This window comes from Culex pipiens, chromosome 2 (genome assembly GCF_016801865.2).
Source record: "Culex pipiens pallens isolate TS chromosome 2, TS_CPP_V2, whole genome shotgun sequence".
In the NCBI taxonomy this organism is placed as follows: Eukaryota; Metazoa; Arthropoda; class Insecta; order Diptera; family Culicidae; genus Culex; species Culex pipiens.
The window spans coordinates 52375294-52398307 of NC_068938.1; the positions used below are offsets into that span (position 1 = coordinate 52375294).

General features: G+C 33.7%; 1 protein-coding gene across 2 annotated transcripts in view; it reads right to left on the reverse strand.

The window, feature by feature from the left end:
* The window catches only part of LOC120419844 (uncharacterized), a 96518-nt gene that overhangs the window by 24776 nt on the left and 48728 nt on the right, over positions 1–23014 (reverse strand). For both annotated transcript variants that reach the window (XM_039582681.2, XM_039582680.2), the window contains 3 exons: positions 21776–21908; positions 20915–21135; positions 6204–6465 (listed from right to left, as the gene is read on the reverse strand). In XM_039582681.2, the coding sequence (XP_039438615.1) occupies positions 6204–6465; positions 20915–21135; positions 21776–21908 (616 nt within the window). The remainder of the gene's footprint in view (positions 1–6203; positions 6466–20914; positions 21136–21775; positions 21909–23014) is intronic.

Genomic DNA, 23014 nt, shown 5'->3' on the forward strand with positions numbered 1-23014 from the left:
CAAAGTCAAAGGTATCCTTTTTTCAAGATCACCCGTCGTTAACCTTTTAAAAGAGTATTGAAAATGTACTGATTTTGACATACCCTTTTGAAAGGGTGAAGCCGGGTGAACTTGAAAAAAGGATAGGAAGTATCCTTTTTAGAGATACTTCTGATTTAGAGTGTATAGTTCAAAAGCTGGCGCTTTTTGTCTACTAAAACATATAAAAAATGAAAAAAATCGAAGTGGGTTTTTTTTTTTATAAAAAGTTAAATAAAAAATGTTTTTTTGCAGAGTGCAACTATTTTTTCTGAATAGTCATAATCAAAATCCTTCTCGAGTTACAGATTATCTCCATCGAAATGAGTTCTCAGAACATTCTGCTGGAGCCGCATGGTGCTTCATGTCCAATTGATAAACCGAATTCCGATATTTTTTTCCTAAAAATTCTATTCTATTCACCAATTTTTGATATCTGAGCAGTTCTCTACGAGATCGGTCTTTTTTCTTTAATTTTAATTTTTGTATTTTTTAATCCGGCTGAAACTCTTTTGGTGCCTTCGGAATGCCCAAAGAAGCCATTTTGCATCATTAGTTTGTCCATATAATTTTCCATACAAATTTGGCAGCTGTCCATACAAAAATGATATGTGAAAATTCAAAAATCCGTATCTTTTGAAGGAATTTTTTGATCGATTTGGTGTCTTCGGCAAAGTTGTAGGTATGGATATGGACTACACTGAAAAAAAATGATACACAGTAAAAAAATTTTTGGTGATTTTTTATTTAACTTTTTGTCACTAAAACTTGATTTGCAAAAAATCACTATTTTTAATTTTTTTAATTTTTGATATGTTTTAGAGGACATCAAATGCCAACTTTTCAGAAATTTCCAGAATGGGCAAAAAATCTTTGACCGAGTTATGATTTTTTGAATCAATACAGTTTTTTTCAAAAAATCGAAATATTGGTCGCAAAAATTTTTCAATTTCATTTTTTGATGTAAAATTGAATTTGCAAGCAAAAAGTATGATAGTGAAATTTTGATAAAAGGCACCGTTTTCAAGTTATAGCCATTTTTATGTGACTTTTTTCAAAATAGTCGCAGTTATTGATTTTTTAAAAATAGTGCCCATGTTTGCCCACTTTTGAAAAAAATATTTTTGAAAAGCTGAGAAAATTCTCTATATTCTGCTTTTTCGGACTTTGTTGATACGACCCTTAGATGCTGAGATATTGCCATGCAAAGGTTTAAAAACAAGAAAATTGATGTTTTCTAAGTCTCACCCAAACAACCCACCATTTTCTAATGTCGATATCTCAGCAACTAATGGTCCGATTTACAATGTTAAAATATGAAACATTCGTGAAATTTTCTGATCTTTTCGAAAAAAATATTTTCAAAAATTTTAAATCAAGGCTAACATATCAAAAGGGCGTAATATAGAATGTTTGGTCTTTTTGAAATGTTAGTCTTGAATAAAAAAATTTGAAAATATTTTTTTCGAAAAGATCAGAAAATTTCACGAATGTTTCATATTTTAACATTGTAAATCAGACCATTAGTTGCTGAGATATCGACATTAGAAAATGGTGGGTTGTTTGGGTGAGACTCGTATCAACAAAGTCCGAAAAAGCAGAATATAGAGAATTTTCTCAGCTTTTCAATATTTTTTTTTCAAAAGTGGGCAAACATGGGCACTATTTTTAAAAAATCAATGACTGCGACTATTTTGAAAAAAGTCACATAAAAATGGCTATAACTTGAAAACGGTGCCTTTTATCAAAATTTCACTATCATACTTTTTGATTGCAAATTCAATTTTACATCAAAAAATGAAATTGAAAAATATTTGCGACCAATATTTCGATTTTTTGAAAAAAACTGTATTGATTCAAAAAATCATAACTCGGTCAAAGATTTTTTGCCCATTGTGGAAATTTCTGAAAAGTTGGCATTTGATGTCCTCTAAAACATATCAAAAATTAAAAAAAATTAAAAATAGTGATTTTTTGCAAATCAAGTTTTAGTGACAAAAAGTTAAATAAAAAATCACCAAAATTTTTTTACTGTGTATCATTTTTTTTCAGAGTAGTCCATATCCATACCTACAACTTTGCCGAAGACACCAAATCGATCAAAAAATTCCTTCAAAAGATACGGATTTTTGAATTTTCACATATCATTTTTGTATGGACAGCTGCTAAATTTGTATGGAAAATTATATGGACAAACTAATGATGCAAAATGGCTTCTTTGGGCATTCCGAAGGCACCAAAAGAGTTTCAGTCGGATTAAAAAATACAGAAAAAATCGAATGACCGAAATCTCAGAGAATTGCTCATGTTACTTAAAACATCCTAAGAAATCATAGCCTTTTTTTCAGCTGTGAGCTCTTTGGTCTTTGAGTATGAAAGTGGATTCAAGAATACTTTTTAACAATAATAAAAAAAAAATTATAAATAAATATTACATGGGGATAATTGGTTCAGCCTTTCTGAGGAATATTTTTATTGATTATTGTTTTTTGCGAAAATTGTCAAAACACGCAATTTTTGACCACGTTGTTTCAAGGACAAGGACTTAAATAAATAATAAGATCGTTACAAAGCTGTTTGAAAATATGTTGACTACAGGTTTTGTTTATTTGCTCAATTTGAAATTAAAAAAAAATAAACTAATGGAGTGCAGTACCGTTATCAGGGGTGACATTGAGTCTTGGGGGAGAGATTGGGTCATACAAAAATGCTGAAATTTGTATCATCCAATTTCACACCCATATTAGCTATTTCGAAGGTTATTTTTGCATTTTTTCTCCTTCTCTGTCCAATTTGTTCTGCTTAGTACCAATAAACTCTCTCCCCATTTCGAACAAATCAGCTGTTGAAAGGTTGTCCATATCCCAGCTCAGGATAACAACTGCACTAATGTAATTGTTAAAGCAACCTAATAAAATGAAATGAAATTTCACCCCAGACCCAATATCAACACTGATGACGGTATTACAAAAAATTATTTTTTTGTACATTTGTTGATCCTGTAAATCTACAATTTTGACTAGAATCCAGAAAGAGAAAATGCTCAGAAATTCGGTTAGATTTTTTTTTTTGAATTCTAGGTATCCTGAAAGTGTAAAGTGCTTTTTTTAGGTGATATTTAAAACATTTATATTTTTGTTTAAACAATTCAATTGTAAATCAAGGGTTTCCAGAAGCGTTTATTACTTGCCAGTCTGCCAATTAATTACTCAAATTACTGGTCCAAAATGATTAATTACATAAATTACTTAATTACTTTTCACTACGATAAAATACATTTAATTTAAATTCAAGTATTCATTTCTACGATTCTAAACTAAATTATTTCAAAAATTATGCTATTTATTTTTTTGTACCAATCTGGATATTGTGAGTTTCGCGTATAATTTTTATTGAAAATAGCTATAAGCGATCGAACGTCAAAAATGCCCCCCACTAGAGGGCGCTGAAACTTTGGGTGATGTTTACATAATATCCTACAGCGAGTTAATTGGTATGAAATTTGGAATTGTTTTATTTTTTTATAAAATTGACATAAGTATTTAATTATACCATTTTCAGGTAAAAAATAAGTAGCTCAATTGATATGAACATTAATGATTGTATTATTGCCAATTTAACCTGATCATTATCTGATTCGAAATTCTATTATGTTTCACGTTTCAATCAACCGAACCCTTATCAATCAATTGCAAAAGAAGATTATTTAAGTTGACTTACGTTTTTGAAGTCGTGTTTGTTAAAAAAGCAAAAAAATACTGTACTGTTTTACGTTTTTAGTTGATTAATAATTTAAAATAATTTTCAGTTTATTGCAAGCCGAATGCCATTAAAATATGAAAGTTGTTTGAAAAAAGGCTCCTTGATTTTTCGAGCCAAACATAAACTTTGACAAATATTTGCAGCAGCTTTTCATGAAAATTGTGAAATTTATCAAAATAACGTTAAGTTTTAAAATGTTTTTCAAACATTGGTTTGACATTACTTTGTATGTTTTTTTTCTCAAGCAAATTAAAAAAATCCGTAACTAAAAATACGGATAATGTGAAATGTGACATTTACATTGGATTTAATTTCAGCATCGGAATATTAGTCGATTTTAGTTTCACTAAGTTTAATTTTTTACATTGAAACATTTGTCTCAAAAATATTAGGAAATTTGTCGGGAAAATAGCTTAGCTCTTAAAAGAGAGATATTACAGGACTGTCAATTTCTGCAGATTATGAAAAAATATTTAAAAAAAATATTTTTATTTTTATTGAATTTTAAATGGTTATCACTTGAAAACTTTGTTTCTATCAATGATAATTATGTTAACTTTGGTTTTAAATATTTGATCCACATAAACATCAAATAAAAAGCATAACAAATTTATCAATTCTAATGTAGCTCTTGCAAAAACATAAAAAACATATTTTTATAAAAATGAATAAATTTTGGATGCACAAAACATTTTTCACTGGGTAAAATATCATGGCGTTGCCATTTGTTGTTAATCAGCTTCGATAAACAACATGATAAAAATAAATTTTAGGAGAGTTTTAGGAGAGAACTATGGTGAATAAGGCCTTCTAAATACAGAACCAGTCTTTTTTAATATTTGTGTTTAACTCTTATTTGAAATTAATAAAATATTACTGCTGGCGTCAATAATTAGAGTTCACGCGCGGTGATACGACCGCAAGATAATTGTCGCATGACAGCCGCATGACAACCGCAGAACAAATTTTTGGCTGTTGTCAAAAATTGCCTTGAGTTTTCAGCTGTCTTTTTGGAAAATATTCAAAACAAATCAGATTGACAGCCAAATCAACGTAGAATTTCAGTTCAATTTGCTAATTTTTACACCGCGGTAGTTTGGCGGCTATAATCTTCTGTCACTCACAGCGATGGAGAAACGTGATTTTATCTCGCAATAAGCAATACTGTTATAATAGATTATATCTATATATATAAAAAATTTCGACGTTTTTTTTCGAACGCGAATCAATTCAACCCGGAAAGTCGGATCGAGGTGCTCTTTGTTGCGTTGGGTTCGTATGAGTCCAAGGAAGGCTCTTACGCCAAAAAGTTACAACTTTGGCCACTTTGGAACCGATTTCGGAAAATCTGCAGGTTGTATGGGAAAAGTTACGTGAAATCAAGTTTTGATCACAGGAGGCTGGATAAGCAAAAAAGTTAAAAACGTCAACAAACGAAAAAGGCAGAACGAAGTTTGTCGGGTAAGGCTTGTATATATATAAAGTAAGTAGTTTCGATGAAATTACTTTAATTACTCAAAAATTACTTTAATTACCAATTAATTACTTTAAATTACTCTAATTACCATGAATTACTAAGTAATTAAAGAATTACCTAATTACCAGCTAAAAATCAAAGTAATTATTAATTACTTGCCAGTCTGAGGCCTTGCTGGAAACCCTTGTTGTAAATTTATTCTTTTGCTTTTTTCTGAGTTTAAACAGCTGAATATTGAATATTCAAAAATTATGAATCACCTTTAATTTTTTGAGAAAACTTGATATTATGTTAACAATAATCATTATTTTGCTGGAACCAGGGAAAAAATCCAGAGTCCCACTAGTATCAACCAAACTGGTTCCAGTGGAAGCTGCTTTCCCAAAACATCCGCCGATACGCACGTTTTCCCAGTTTCGGCGATGACCTCGTCGTTGGCACACACTCGCCGAATGGACTGCGAAAGGCTCGCCTAAAACGTGATATATGTTCCCCGATTGCGGTTTTTAGAACCCACAGCCAGAAAAAAGAAGTACTGTGATGGCAGTGCTGACCGTGTTTGTTACTTTTGGATGCGCAATGCAATGCAGTGTGTGCGACTAACAACTAGGTAGTAAAGGCTGCTATATTGGAAGCTTTTCCTAGTGTACGCAATCTGGGCGGTAGCATCATCACATGGTTGTGTTGATTGGAGTGTACCTAAACTTGATTGTGAGGTACTGTTGATTGGGAGTACTTTGGAAAAAGCAAAGGTATTGTTGTGGTTGATACAAAGCTAAATGTGTTTTTATTTGTGACTATAGTTCTTAATTTTTGTACTTCTATTCCAAAGCCACCCCTCTGGACAGCTTGCAAAGTTTGTCGACAGTCGTGCTTACTGTTCTCAGCAAACGCGTCAAATTAGTGGTCACCGTTTCCCCCCATCCCCTACTCCAATTGTACTCACCGGCTGCGTCCTGGACCGAGGCGTTCTCGCCGCAGCTGAGAAATTTATTGTAAAAGTTGACCATCACCAGGCCCCGGTTCTTGGCGAGCAGCGCCAGCACCTCGTCCTGCACGTTCCGGCTCGAGTTGCACAGGGCGTACGCCGACGAGTGGGAAAATATGACCGGCGCTTGCGAGGTCGCCAGGACGTCCTTCATCGTGGCGACGGATGATCGCGACAGGTCCACTATCATGCCCAGCCGGTTCATCTCGCGGACGATGGTCTGGGTGGATTTGATGGTGGAGGGTGGATTGGACGGAGGAAGAGAAGAACACATACAAGAGTAAACATCACATATATGAGATCACGAACACCAGTTGGGTGTTGGGCAGTGGTGTGTAATAATTATAATATGTATTAATGATAATATATTATTTAATTAAAAGTCAGATTAATATTTTATTTCAATTGTTCTTCAATCTTTTTACAAAATTTAACGAAATTTTGTTTAAATAAGTTTGAAATTTTTTTTTTATAATGAAATGTTGAGTTTATTTAATTAAGGCTGTTTCAACCAAAATGTATTTTGTAATGAGATTCTACGCTTTTCCCAACACTGCTGGATTACCAAATAGACATGTATCAGAGCATATCATCGTTATTTTTTTTGTAGTTGTTTGGAAACTGTTGCTACATTATTTGAGAATGTTTCACATATATAAAGGCACATGTGAACAAAACAGCTTGTTAAAAGAAGCTACTTTTTTATTTGTTTAGCTGTGAGCAGCAGCCAAAATGGGTTTAATAAAAGTTTCTCTCATTTTATAAAAATGAATTCAGCATTTGAAAGGGTAAAACATGTTTAGAACTGTTCAAAAAACTTGATTTAAAAAGGTTTTTTTCGAAGATCCGATCGTTTCTGGACATTAACACTTACGCCAAAAATTGCCCGAAAGGCCAAATAGTTGACTTCTCTACATCCAGCTGCTGTAGATTTAGCAGCTCTGAATCCGACCCGACTCTACCTCTTTTTTACCATCTTGAGCGCAATGTATTGTACTTTGTACTACCTAACACAAAGGAGGCTGAAAATATTTGAAAAGTCAAATGTTAAGCATAAAGAGGATTGTTTGTTTACAAAATTTAAAAAAAATGTTTGATGATTGTTTTATACTTTCTGTTGATTGCTGGAAATTCAGAATTTTCTTCATCTTGAGATTATTTTGATTTGGATTAATGAACCATTAAATTGAACGCATTTTATTTTAAAGCACTTGATCCAATTTCATGTAAAAATTATAATAAAAAATATATGAAACCTGAAAGGAGATTTCGATGATAAATTTCCTAAAGGAAACTAATTTGTTCAAGAAAATTTGGACCATTTTCCAAAACATGAATGGCACAAAAATGTATATAATAAAAAATAAACAAAAAGGTTGCAAACAAGATATAAATCAAACGTCACAGTATGAATTATGATCAATAATTTAACAAATTTGTGATATTTTAGAACTTTTTAAAATGCCTTTGAAATTAACTTGCAAAAACTTTTATTTCAATACATATTATACAGAAGAATGCATAAATAACAGAAGACAAACTTTTTCAAGTTTATGTTGTACAATATAATAAAAATATTTCGTTCCCATCGACTTCAAGCAAAACAAGAACTTTTTATTAATCAAAGAATAATTGAATTATTATATTTTCATAAAAACTTAACTGTTTGGAACTGATTTAGGGAATATTCTCGTAAGTTTGGCAGATTAAGGACTCGGTCAATTTTCAAATACAATTTCAGTCTTTGGAAAGAATTGGGAAGGAGAATTCATATTTTTTTTTTTAGAAAATATTGAGTTTGATGATTTTACTTGTTTCATGTGATTAAGGCTATTTTATTAAATTTATTGTTTAGGGTCAAATCTGGTCGTGTTCATGACTAGTAAACTAATTTTCGTTAAAAAATAAGTACGCAGTAATTTTTGTCTCAAATTTTCATTTTCAATTTATTACAACATGAAAACAAGAAAATCGATATTATGCTAAACAAATTGAAAATTAGCTAACAGATATTAAAGGGACTGGGAAAATTAAAAAAAAAATAATTGTCTTAGGATAGTGAATGATTCGAGGTTGTACAACAGCTTTTATACTTATAACAAAATATAAAAGCTATACAAGATAAGTGCACTATTCATAATTAAAATGAAACTGAAGAAAATCATAAACCAAGAAAAGTAAAGTTTGTTTAAATGACCATCTGAACAAGTGAAAAAAAATATTCGATTCATTCTCAAGACATTGATAACACTTTTGAGTAATCACCTAAAAAATGTATGACAGCTGTAATCTCAGCATTCACAATGACAAAATAATTAGTAATTATCAATTACTTTAGATACAATATCATTAAAGTACACCCAAACGGCGGTCGCATGATTGTGATGCATGGCGGCATGAAAGTATATCAGAATCTGCATGAAAGCTGTCCTCATGCATTTTTTGCGATATAGGGGTATGACATTTTTGCCCGTTACCGACAATTATCGACATTACTGACGGCTTTTTGGTTAGATTTCAAAAAAAAAAAAAACCCCTTAAAAGAACGAGGATTGAACCACCAACTTCTTGGTTATTGATCTGACACGCTACCACCGCGCCATGGACGCTTGATGAAATGTGAGTGAAAGAGCACCAACATATTCTTCTCTTTGGAGTGTTGCTCGGGGACAGGCCAGCATTATATGTGTTGGTGAGAACTGCAGATCGCTGAAATGTTTACACGCGGGCAAAAATGATTTACGGGCTTGCTGCAAAAATTTTTATAAAATGTGACATTTTCTGCAGCAAATCCACTGTTGCAGATTTTGAGATATATTTTTCCTTTGGGTGTAAATTTAGGTAACTTGAAAAATATGGAAATATTTTCAAATTAAAATTCCGTCTGCTGTTTTAATTTTCAAAAAATCCAATGTTGAAAAACCCAATCTAGGTACAATGGAAAATATGTACTGCAAGCAGGGATGGAATAATCGCAAAAAAATCAATTTCGCTTGCGAACTTTCTTCACCCGCGAAAGAGAGAAGAGGCAAATCACGCAAAAGAAAATCGCTCCCGAAATTCTCCAAGAAAATCAATCTGCTGATGATTTTTTGTGAATTTCCTTGTCAGCACCACTTAATAATATTTATTTTACTTTGTTTACACACATTGCCCATCTACAAAAAGTGACAGTTCATTTTTCGACGTGTGACGTTACACTTGCAAGTGTAGTAGTGAAAAAGATGTTCCACCGAATAATCAAGATGATGATTTTTTTAGATTCTTTTTACCGATCTTTCGTGCGCGAGAGAGGAGAGCCATGCTCCCTTCGGATTTTTTCTCTTGATGAACGTCCAGAGATTTTCTTTTGATGATGATTATTCCATCGCTGACTGCAAGTATACATAATAGAGTGTAACAAAAATGACTTTTTGGCGGGCATTAAGGGGTTTGTTCCGCAGGGCATACTGAGCCCAAATCCCAAATATGAGCTTGATTGGACGTAACAGGAGCTGGCGCTCCGCCCTTCAATTTTAAGTGGGATTAAACCCGTAAAAAAAGATTTTTTCAAAAATGTCACTTTTTGAGGCATTTTGGCCACTAATGCGTTTATTTTCAACATCACTGGCGTGTAGGCCAGATCCTTGCGCATCTTTTGGTATATATAACATTGAAGTTTGGAGTACTCTGGAGCTCGGTACAGACCTTCAAAGTTTGGCATTTTTTTCGAAAAATCGGTCCCAGCAAAATCAAATGGCGTCCTGGGCGTCGCGAGGTGCGACGCATATCTTTTTAGCCGGGGGCGATTTTTCGAAAAATTGCCATACTTTGAAGGTCTGTATCGAGCTCCAGAGTGCTCCAAACTTCAATGTTATATATACCAAAAGATGCACAAGGATCTGACCTACACGCCAGTGATGTTTTTGGTAAACCAAAATGCATTTGGCCAAAATGCCTCAAACATAGACATTTTTGAAAACATCTTTTTTAACGGGTTAAATCCCATTTAAAATGAAGGGTGGAGCGCCAGCTCCTGTTACGTCCAATCAAGCTCATATTTTGGATTTGGGCTAAGTATGCCCACCGGAACAAACCCCTGAATGCCCGTAAAAAAGTCATTTTTGTTACATCCTAATACATATTTCAACTAGAAAATAACGTTTGCTGTTTTTAAGTGATTTAAACACATTTTGGAAAAGGATTTTTCTTAGTTATTTGACAAAATTATCAAAAGGAGGGGTTCGACATTTTTTTTGTAACATTATTGTAATATCCTGTAGGCTGTAAATGTGTCACGAACTTCAAACAGAAAAATAAAGAACGTGTTTCTAAAAACTATCACCACATCCAGGAACGAGTTCGAGAGCAAAACATAGTCTGTAGTGAAAATTAAACAAAAAAACCCATCATTCGAGCATTTTTTGTTACGGAACCATCCATAAACCACGTGGGCACTTTTTTGGAGCTCTCAAACCCCCCCATCGTGGACAATTTCCATACAAATAAAATCTAATCGCCAGAACCCCCCCCCCCCCCCCTCCTCCTCTAAGGTGTTCACGTGGATTATGGATGGTCCCTAACCTAAGGAAAACAAAACAAAAACAGGCAGTACTCCTCTTCCTGGGATGAAATATTTTGCTTGCAAATGAAACGGGAAAGAGCTTCCATCAGCCAGCAAAAGCTCGTGGGTCAACGCTTTTTTTTTCCTCTCGCATGTTGTGGGTGGAAAGCCTGAGCCTGGGAACGATGCTTTTCCATAAAATGGTGAATATTTGTGAGGAGCAAGTTGGAAATAAAAACTCCCGTAGACCACTTTTTGCACACCTCAACCATCCTCGTACATTGCTGATAGTAATCGTTTGCTTTTGGATGCTGGTCGTTTCTTGTTTGATGTACGATGTTTTTGCCAAACCTATGATGAAAGTGTTTCGTTTTTATAATACTTGTTCTTGGTTTATTGATTTTTATATGTTTTTTCCCGAACGAAAAGTTTTGGCTGTAATTTTAAAAGTTATTGTTTTTTTTTAAAATAAGGTTTGTTTCGTTTCGCTTTAATAAACCATTTCCATGATAGCAACCAAACTCTGAAAACCGTTTTTTCTACAAACGACATATGATGGAGTGAGCCTACGCTCTGATAGGGTTAACTCTGGAAAAAATAACGCTGAAAGTACAGCCCATTTTTCCCAGACCTTTTCCAGAGCGGCTGACCCCCGGATGGCAATATATCAAATCCAGAATAAATGTGTGCGATTGCGAGTTATGGTCCAGGTAGTGTGGCGTTCCTCGTGAGGTGGGCCCGCCTCCCCTTTATGGGACACGTGCAGAATAGCCATTAACTGATATGGATAAAATATAGTGGCTAAGCCTTTTGAAACAGGATTCATTCAACCAATGAAATGTGCCGTTGTTTTTTGCTGCTCAAACTTGGACACATCATCAAGCGAAATGCGATTTTTGATCTGATTTTTTGCGCCCCTTCCACGTGGCTTGCAACGTGACATTCGACCAGAAAAAAGTTGATCCACGTAATGGAATAAATTCAATATAAATTGACACTCTGCGCTAGGCCGCTGGAGCACGCGGCCGGTAACACCCTCGTGTACAACATCCAGTCAGTAGCAAAGTCGGTCATGTAAAACATCGACCTGGTCCCGGGCAGGGCTTTGCTGTGAGTGTCTCCATGGAAAAAAGTGGGTGCTGCAACAGGATCATAAAAAGCGATTCTATCACGAGGATGGTATTGTGCGGTGCGGTTTCTCCAGTGTGCAGTACATCGTGTATGCTGGTGGTATCACTCGAAAGGACAGAGATGCTGCCATATGTTCTGATTCTGCGAGGGGAAATTAGGGTTACATTGAAAAATATTAAAAATATAAATATTTAAATAACAATTCGTATAATAATTCAAACAAGATCGATTCAATTTGGCTTGCATGATCGTGAATAAAGAAAATAACCACCCTAGTGAAGGTCTTCATTGCAAACTAACTGGTACGAGCTGGCAGATGGTTGTTTTCCACCGTCAGCAGGAGAACATCGACGGTTATAGAGTCCGAAGGAAAAAAAAAAACACGACAGCTACAACTTCAATCTACGCGAAATGTTATGTCATCATGTTTCGTATGAATATGTAATATCATGAACATGATAAATTTTAAATATCCGCAGGAAATTCAGTTTGCCGAAAATGTTTTGTTGTGCATTTGCAAGGACAATATCGAGTGTTTATTAAGATTTTTTTTTCGTCATTTGATTTTTGATACAAGTCTCCTCTTATTTTGAGATGGAATTTCTGATTGTTTTGGTTTCTTGAGAAAAGTTTTAGGACTTTTCACAAAAAAAGTACCTTCACGAAAAAAAATCAGATTTTTTATATTAAAAGTTAAAGTTATGAAGCACTTATTTTTTCGATTTTATTTTTTATATATTTTAGGGGGCCAAAAAAGGCATCTTTTGCGCTAGAGTTTAGAATGGTGCATATCATCTGATACCAGAGCTATGATTTTTGGGAAGAGATCACTTTGGTAAACATCAGCGATGGAATATTCATCATCAAAAGAAAATCTCTGGACGTTCATGAAGAGAAAAAATCCGAAGGGAGCATGGCTCTCCTCTTTCGCGCACGAAAGATCGGTTAAAAGAATATTAAAAAAATCATCATCTTGATTATTCGGTGGAACATCTTTTTCACTACTACACTTGCAAGTGTAACGTCACACGTCGAAAAATGACCTGTCACATTTTGTAGATGGCCAATGTGTGTAAACAAAGTGAAATAAATATTATTAAGTGGTGCTGACAAGGAAATTCACAAAAAAATCATCAGCAGATTGATTTTTTTGGAGAATTTCGGGAACGATTTTCTTTTGCGTGATTTGCCTCCTCTCTCTTTCGCTGGTGAAGAAAGTTCGCAAGCGAAATTTATTTTTTTTTGCGATTATTTCATCCCTGGTAAACATTGATCATATGATCATTCAAAATTCAAAAATAATTTTTTGACGCAAATTTGCAATCGAATATGGCTTTTGCACTACTTTCTAGTTGAAGTTAATGGTTGTTGTTTTTTTTTTCAATTGAAATATATTTTGTAAAGCAAAGCTCTCCTTAGCCATTCAATATTTTCTGATTTTTTTTGTACAGGTTTCATTTTTGGATGTTTTTGAGCCATAGCTTTAAAAAAAATTGAAATTGTTTCCGAAATTTCGAAAAATCATAATTTTTGATAATCTTGAAAAAAGTCGATTGTCTTTATTGTTTTATGTAAAATAAAATGTCCAAGTGAAAAGTACGTTTTCAAGTTATATTCACGTCTTAAAAATTCAACGAAAATTTTATTTTTTTCGAAAAAAAAACAACGTTTCAGAGATGGTTAATTTGGTCATGACTTAAAACGGGAAAAAACACGTTATCAACGAAATATTAATTCTAGGACATAACTTGATAACGGATCACGATATCGTAATTTATGTTAAGTAATATCCGATTGCAAATTTGATTTTACATCTCAAAAGATAATAAAAAAATACCATAATTTCTAAAAAAATATTTTTTTTTGAAAAATTGGCTACACTTTTAAATGAAATTTGACACATTTATGTTATAGTTAAAAAGGGAGCGTTCATTTATTACGCAACGAAAACATGTGATTTTTTTAACCCTCCCTCCCTATCAAATATTTTAAACAAATATGTGTTATTTTGTATAAAGAGTAACACAGTCTTCGAACCCTCCAACTGCGTTACGTAACTAAAGAATGCTTCCATCTAAAATATATCAAAAAAAGAGAATTTTGTTTCAGTGAAAACTCTTTTAATTTGAGTTATCACCCAAACTCTTTTAATTGGAGTTATCACTCATACAAAGAGGAGACTTATTTTAAAGTGTATTTTTTCTGAAAGGTTCTAAGCAATACAGGAATAAAATTTTGTCGAAGACACCAAATCGATCAGAAAATTCGTTCTCAAGATACAGATTTTAAATAATGTAATAGCCTTTTTGTACAAAAGGTTTCTTAAACTATATGAAGACTTGAACGAACCAATGATGCAAAATGACTTCTTTGATCATAAGAATAGTACACACAAGGTTTTATCCAAGTAAATAAATACAAACATTAAATTTTCAATAATTTCTCATTGCTCCTACTACAATTTTAAATAAAACTGAGAACATTTTCAAAAAACTTTAATTTTAAGACTTATTTATTTGAACTAATGGCTGCATAAAGTTTAAATTTTGTGAAAAAAAGTTTTTCAAAGTTTCACCTTATTAGACCACATTTTTCAGAAAAAAAAACTATTTTTTACTTCTTTGCTCTTTTAAATTAAATAATTTTTTTTTCAATTTGGCCTGACATTTCAAAAGGTTGCCATAACTGCAATAATGAAATAGTTGTTTATGCAACAAGTTGCAAAAAGAAGATTTTTTCAGCACGAGTCGTACATTTAATTTAATGAGGTTTACTGGGTTGGAGGATAACTACGACAAGTGAACGCTTTTTAAATTGAATTTTATGTCAAGCAACCAAGCGTTAATTAAATTCACCGTAAAAATATAAAAATATTTGCAAAGGTGTCTTTTCGATACTTGTACTGAAAAGTTCGTCTTTTTTGCACCGATTTAAGTGCTGAAAAGTAGAATTTTTCAGCACTGGTATTGAAAGGTATTAATTTTCCAATCTGTTATTTTTGATAAAGAAAAGTAGGCCATTTCGTCATTCGAGAATGACAGGAAAAGTAACGACAGAATTAAAAAATAAACATATTTATGATACTTTCTGTTTTTTTTAATGACGCAACTTTACATAAAAAAAATCTGGTGATTTATCGCAAAGTTTGCCAAGAGTTTGGATCTCTGAATATGCTCCAATGAAGGTTTTTTTCTTAATTTTCTTATTATAGGGTAATTCTCCACCAACTCACACAGCAGTTGCCCCGACCCCTCTTCGATTTGCGTGAAACTTTGTGCTAAGGGGTAACTTTTGTCCCTGATCACGAATACAAGGTCCGTTTTTCAATATCTCGTGACGGAGGGGCGGTACGACCCCTTTTATTTTTGAACATGCGAAAAAAGAGGTGTTTTTCAATAATTTGCAGCCTGAAACAATGATGAGATAGAAATTTGGTGTCAAAGGGACTTTTATTTAAAATTAGACGCCCGATTTAAGGGCGTACTCAGAATTTCGAAAAAAAGTATTTTTCATCGAAAAAACACAAAAAAAGTTGAAAAAACTCTCCCATTTTCCGTTACTCGACTGTAAACAATTTTGGAACATGTCATTTTATGGGAAATTTTATGTTCTTTTCGAATCTACAGTGACCCAGAAGGGTAATTTTTTCATTTAGAACAAAATTTTTCATTTTAAAATTTCGTGTTTTTTCTAAATTTTAAGGGTTATTTTTTAAGTGTAACAATGTTCTACAAAGTTGTAGAGTAGACAATTATTTTTTTTTTGTTATGAAAACATTAGGGGTTTGCTTACAAACATCACGAGTTATCGCGATTTAACGAAAAAAAGTTTTGAAACGTTGGACGTCGTCGATCAAGGTCATTCATCGTCACCCGCGACTGACACGGACGACGAAACAAAGAGAAACGCAAAAAGTTACTTTTTAAAAACTTTTTTTTCGTAAAATCGCGATAACTCGTGATGTTTATAAGCAAACCCCTTTTGTTTATATATATTTTTTTTTGTAATTGTCTGCTCTACAACTTTGTAGAACATTAATACACTCTTATAAATTACCCTGCAAAGTTAGAAAAAAAACACGAAATTCTAAAATGAAAAAAAATGTTTTAGATGAGAAAATGACCCTTCTGGGTCAATGTAGATTTGAAAAGTACATTAAATTTCCCTTAAAATGACCTTTGCCAAAAAAAATTACAGTCGAGTAACGGAAAATGGGAAAGTTTTTTAAACATTTTTAGTGTTTTTTTTCGATGTAAATACATTTTTTCGGAATTCTGAGTACGCCATTAAATCGGGCGTCCGATTTTACATAAACGTCCCTTTGACACCAAATTTCTATCTCATCACCGTTTCAAGCTGCAAATTATTGAAAAACACCTCTTTTTTCGCATGTTCAAAAATGGAAGTGGTCGTACCGCCCCTCCGTCACGAGATATCAAAAAACGGACCCCGGATTCGTGATCAGGGACAAAAGTTACCCCTTAAGACAAAGTTTCACGCAAATCGAAGAGGGGTCGGGGCAACTTTTCCCGATTTCGTGTGAGTTGGTAGAGAATTACCCTATAAGAAGTGCAAATGAATAAATTATTCTAAAGTTTCAAGTTTTTCCATAACTTTTTTTTCAAGTGACCCAGCGTCTCCACTAGGGCGTCCAATTTTCCCGGGTTTTGAATTTCCCGGGAAACGGGAAAAATATTTTTGAAATCCCGGGAATTCCCGGGATCCCGGGAAATTTTTGAAGCAGTCATAAAATGTATGTTTTCATAATATTTGATATGTTTTCAAGCTCAATAATAATAATTGGTGACAATCTACACTTCAATCTAAACAAGGACGACAGTTTTTAAATAACTTAAAAGAAATTGAAATTGTTTTCTTTATTTAAAAAAAGTTCAAATTTAAATTTTCAATGTCATTAGATTAGATTAGATTAGAAATTTAAATTTTCAATGTCATTCAAATTAAATAAGTGTTTTATAAATAAATTTCTTCTATATATTTTAATATATGCCATAACTAGAAAAGCTAGACAAATTTCTTTGAAAATATCTACAAAAACGAGAAGCGACAACAAAACAAGAGTTTTTTTTTTTTTGAAAAAAAAGGTCCTATAAGCTATTGTCCTTCATATTTAAAAAAAAACAGTCAATGCAAAATTTTAGATAACTTTTGAATGTTTTATTTTATATAAAACATATTTTAATAATTCTCATCAAGTTACTACCGTCAACTAGGGAAAATCAGGAATACAGGCTGAAAAGGTACAGGAGATTTCAGAGCGATACATTTGGAAATCGGTGTACTAAATTTTTTTTCTGTTCCTGTTTTAACCAAAGTTATTCAAAACACGATGCAATTTTTTTCTTAAATAGCTGTCTTATTTCGTTACTTGCCCCAAAATCCGGAGTTTGATGAAAAATAATTTAAGATGATAATTTTAAATTTTAATATCATAAATATAAATATGATAAATAGTCTTCAAAAATACGTAAAATTAAATAGAAAATAATGCCTGGCGCAATAAATATGCGCCAGGCATTTTGCGGATCTATGACTAAATTATAATCAATTTTCCCTTATCAGTCAAATTAAAGCTGATATATGCCGAATACAAATTTTAATGCTTTAAAGTTCGTATCGATTACTATGTATTTAACTGTTCATCTATTTCTACAACAAAATTTGAATTTTCAGACCATTTGATTTTTTTTTCAATTTCGGGAATTCCCGGGACAAATTATGAAAATTCCCGGGATTCGGGAATTCCCGGTTTTGGTAAAATCCCGGGATTTTTGTCCCGGGAATTCCCGGGATGGACGCACTAGTCTCCACTAAATCATTCTCAGAACACAACAAAGCAAATGTTTGTAGGTTCAGAGAGTATGATAGACTACGTTGTTGTTCGTTGGGATGTCTTGGGTCAACCCAATGATCTGAGAAGTTAATACCATGATAATCAAGAGTTCAGAGAATTTTGACTTCAAATCTTTTAACGACTCTTAACGGTTGGTATGGTATGTTTGGTTATCCTGGGTCTTCCCAAGACTCTGTTAGGTACTTAACAAAAAATTAGCAATCAGCAATTGTATGAACGCTTGGAGAGACAATTTATGATGCAAATTAGCTTCTTTTGCCATATTTTATTTAAATTCCATTAATTCTGCTACACTTGAGCCATTAAGTTAGGTTCGTACTTTCCCTTACTATACGAATAGTATAATAGTGTAGAGATAGCTTTTTATCTTCTTCTTCTTCTATTGTGGATTTAGCTGGTAGCTGGATTTTCTGGCATCTTCTCACGGTCATTGGAAACGGTCGTGGATAGACCTAGGGGTCTCCAATTGTTGTGAAAAAGTTCAATTCATAGAAAAATAATGTAATTAAAATTTTGATTTTTAGTCGCTTCTCTAACATCAGGAATTGTTTGAACATGCTCGCAATTTTTTTATTCAGTCGGAAGAACATTATTTTTCTTGAAAAAAGTATCATTTTTAACCACATGACCGCCCCTAATTCTGGCTCGATGCCAACATCATGTGACCGCGTGCTCCGTTGGTTTGTCAACAAAGCTGCAGCTGGATGGTAAGAAGAAGTGCGGGGGAGAGGTTTTGACATTTTTATGCCCGCATCTGGCCCGCCGCCTATTTCGACGGTCGTTGAGCCGACGGTCGTTTCCAACGACCGAGCCCAGTTAGGAACTGATCTTACAATATCTATATATATATATATATATATATATATATATATATATATATATATATATATATATATATATATAAATATATATATATATATATATATATATATATATATATATATATATATATATATATATATATATATATATATATATATATATATATATATACAGCAATTCCATTTCAAAAGAGCCTAAACCGAAAAAAAAGTTCTCCGATCGGGCTCAAATTTTTTCTGGGGGTTCCTTGGCCAAAATAATTAGACCCGTATTTTTTTGTTTGGCCATTAGGGTGACCTACATCGTGCTAGGGTGGTTCGAAAAATGGCAATTTTCGTCATTTTTCGCAAAAACCTCTTTTTTCAAAAAATCATATCTCCGCGCCATTTCATCCGATTTTAGCTGTCTTAGACGCAAAAGAAAGATGATGAGTTTGGCTATTTGGTAAAAATAGTAAGAAGTTTCAAAAATCTAGCTTAACTATTGAAAAAGTCGTATGAAAACTTAAAATGGCGTTTTGACCGTGTCTGGACCAAAGAGCCTATGTCTGAAAATATTTTTATCGGATTCCTCGGAAAATTTCACATAACATATCAAAAAATTGGCGATGTCGAACCGTACGATTCGGAGATATGATTTTTTGAAAATAAAAACTGAGTTTTTCGACGCGCCACGCGCAAAAACGGGAAAATGACGAAATCGGCAAAAAATCAACTTTTTCCACTAAAACTGCGATAACTTTAAAATTTCAGCGATGACCTATAGATGTTTGGGTATCAATATTTTTGTAATTGAAAGACGCAACTTTTGGTACTATAACATCTATAGGTCATCGCTGAAATGTTAAAGTTATCGCAGTTTTAGTGAAAAAACTTGTTTTTTTGCCGATTTCGTCATTTTCCTGTTTTTGCGCGTGGCGCGTCGAAAAACTCAGTTTTTATTTTCAAAAAATCATAACTCTGAAACGTACGGTTCGACATCGCCAATTTTTTGATATGTTATGTGAAATTTTCCGAGGAATCCGATAAAAATATTTTCAGACATAGGCTCTTTGGTCCAGACACGGGCAAAACGCCATTTTAAGTTTTCATACGACTTTTTCAATAGTTAAGCTAGATTTTTGAAACTTCTTACTATTTTTACCAAATAGCCAAACTTATTATCTTTCTTTTGCGTCTAAGACAGCGAAAATCGGATGAAATGGCGCGGAGATATGATTTTTTGAAAAAAGAGGTTTTTGCGAAAAATGACGAAAATTGCCATTTTTCGAACCACCCTAGCACGATGTAGGTCACCCTAATGGGCAAACAAAAAAATACGGGTCTAATTATTTTGGCCAAGGAACCCCCAGAAAAAATTTGAGCCCGATCGGAGAACTTTTTTTTCGGTTTAGGCTCTTTTCAAATGGAATTGCTGTATATATATATATATATATATATATATATATATATATATATATATATATATATATATATATATATATATATATATATATATATATATATATATATATATATATATATATTATATATATATATATATATATATATATATATATATATATATATATATATTTATCTATATATATAAAAAATTTCGACGGTTTTGTTCGAACGCGAATCAGTTCAACACGGAGCGTCGGATCTAGGCGCTCTTTGTTGCGATGGGTTCGTTTAAGCCCAAGGAAGGTTTATATGCAAAAAAAAAAATGCTACTTTGGCCACTCTGGGACCGATTCCGGAGCATCTGCACATTGCATGGACAAATTTACGTAAACTCAAATTTTGATCACAGGAGGCTGAATAAGCAAACAAACTATACTGCCCACCATTGAAAAAACGGCTAATATCCACTTTTGGCAATAACGAGTTATCAGCACCAGGTGGTAGAGGATGTTCCAACGCATCTTCTAAAACTTGAATTTCACTAAAATAGTGTTTAGATTTGGCTGCCGATGCGAAAAACCAAACGGCTAATATCCCATTCCCCTTTGAAATTGCTTTGGCGAAGATTTGGTGACAAACACAAAAACGCGTTTTTCTCGGAATACTTGATTTGGCATAATAGCCGAATTTTCAATTATGGGCAGTATACGTCAAGACGAAGTTTGTCGGGTAAGGCTTGTTTGAAATAATTTAGTATGTCTTCTATTTTCATGATCTTGTTGACTAAAATTTCATTTCCCATGTGTTATTTTAAATGATTAAAAATAGTAATTACTCCAACCAAAAAGAGCATGTCTTTGAAAACATAACACAATTCAAAAGCCAGCTCCATCTCCGGTTCCCGTCAACTCACCTTCCCGTACGCGGTCAGCCCGCCGTGCTTGACGTCGTACTTGGGCGCGTCCGCGTTGTTCGAGTCGGCCCAGGGCGTGTGGCAGGTCGTGGTCAGCGTCATGTAGCGCACGCCAAGGGTGTAATAGATCCGCAGGACGCCCAGCGAGCCGCCCAACGAGTGGCCCCCCTCGACGCCAATTAGTGAACACATTTGATGGTTTTTGTGCGCCTCCACGATATCTGCAAAAGAGTGCAAAAGAAGGGGGTTGGGGAGGGGGAGATTATAAATGTTGAATAGCTTAGGTCAGCTATTGGACCATTTCCCCTTTTTGATACATGATGTGTGTGTGCTATTAGGGGTTCACCATGACTGCAAGCTGATGCTGTTCTCTGCAGTCAAATTTACCTACGTTCGGAAAGCTAATTATAATCTGCGTAGGACGGAAATTAGTAAACTCTATTCATGATACTAAACGTCATAAGTCGACGTGATGTCAAGCACTGCTACCGTGGAACAGACATCAGGAAAAGCAACAGCCTGCAGTCAAGTGCTCAACGTGATTTATGCCAACCGAGCTTTATCCAAACACGGAAAAACATCCATTCTGCAGTTAGCTATCCAGGACACTTTGAGTCCTCGACTTAAAATATAAATTTATCAAATTTAGATTTAATTCATATCATTCTAATCTACTAGAAGTTATTTACAGTAACATAAACACTTCGTCAAAGAATTTGTAAATGGATTTTTCTCCGTGCAACGCACTAAATCTGATCTACCTCCCCCACCCCAAAACCGTTACGGCTTCCGGACTCCAACAAACAATTACGCACATGTAACATTACAGCAGCGCACACACGGGACGGGGAATGTACTTACCGTGAACCGATGTGCACGCTGTCAGATGTGGTGAGTAGCGTTCCGTCAGTCTTTTAATTACGTCAATCTGCTCCAGCGTAATCTGCACCGCGTCCTTGTGCTGGGCCTCGCAAGGCACGAACGCGGCCCAAAACTGCAAAAGTAGACACGCGAGCACAGACAAACAGAGCGGGGAAGAAGATACGGTTGGTTAGTAAGAGGTACAAGGAAATAAAACAGCATTAATGAGAAACAGGACAGGAAGGGGCCTGGCCCAGAAGCAGATTAAGTTTAGGCATGTTGGCACGGGTGGCAGTTGTTGGGCTCATTACTGGGTAATGGTTGGTGCTCAAGCTTAATTTACGGTGGACGTGATGCCTGAGGGAAAAGTTTTTGCAGTGGGAGGACAGAGTAGGAGTAAATCCGGTACTTTTTGGGAGCAGATTTGTTTGGTTTAACAACTTGATGGGTATATATAAACCAAGCAAATGAATTTCTTGGGGTTACTCTATTTTTGAGAAAATTGAATTCAAACAAGAATTAATTGATGTTAAACACATCTCAAATAGAGAACGGCTATAATCCAGCTGGACTGCATTGTACTGACACTTAACCCCGCCTGTAACGGAGTATTGTTAATGTTTCAGAAAATTACAGGTTTAGTGATTTTACTTGCTCTTTGCGAATTTTGCAATAATGTTTGGATTTATTTTTCAGGGTTCAACTTTTGTCGTGTTGTTGACTTAATTCTGTATTTGAAGTTGTTATTTTTGTAATGGTTTAATTTTACATAAAAAAATGTGAAAAACAGTTAAAAAATCGAAAATGAGACTAAAACATATAGAAAACAGCAATTTGGAAAAAGATAGAGATTGGAAGTAGTAGAACAGTCATAATACGTAACAAAAAACTAGAATTAATAAATTTAAATATAAATATTAAAAATGCATGAAGTAAACATAAACACGTAACATAAACACGTAAGTACCAACTTTAATACACATTTTGTGAGTAATATCCGCTGAACAAATTTGCTTTTCGAATAATTTGTTTTTGTCACTGAAGTTTAATGCCAAGATAATGTCATTGAAGTTAAAAAAGGCATATTTTCAAAATTCAACATGAAAACTTTATTTTAACAAATACGGCTACTGCCAGTATGATAAGGCTGGTAAAAATTTAATTTAAGAGCGAGTTTTTCACCAATGTGTAACAGATCGTATCGAGGTGCTCCGATTTGGATGAAACTTTCAGCGTTTG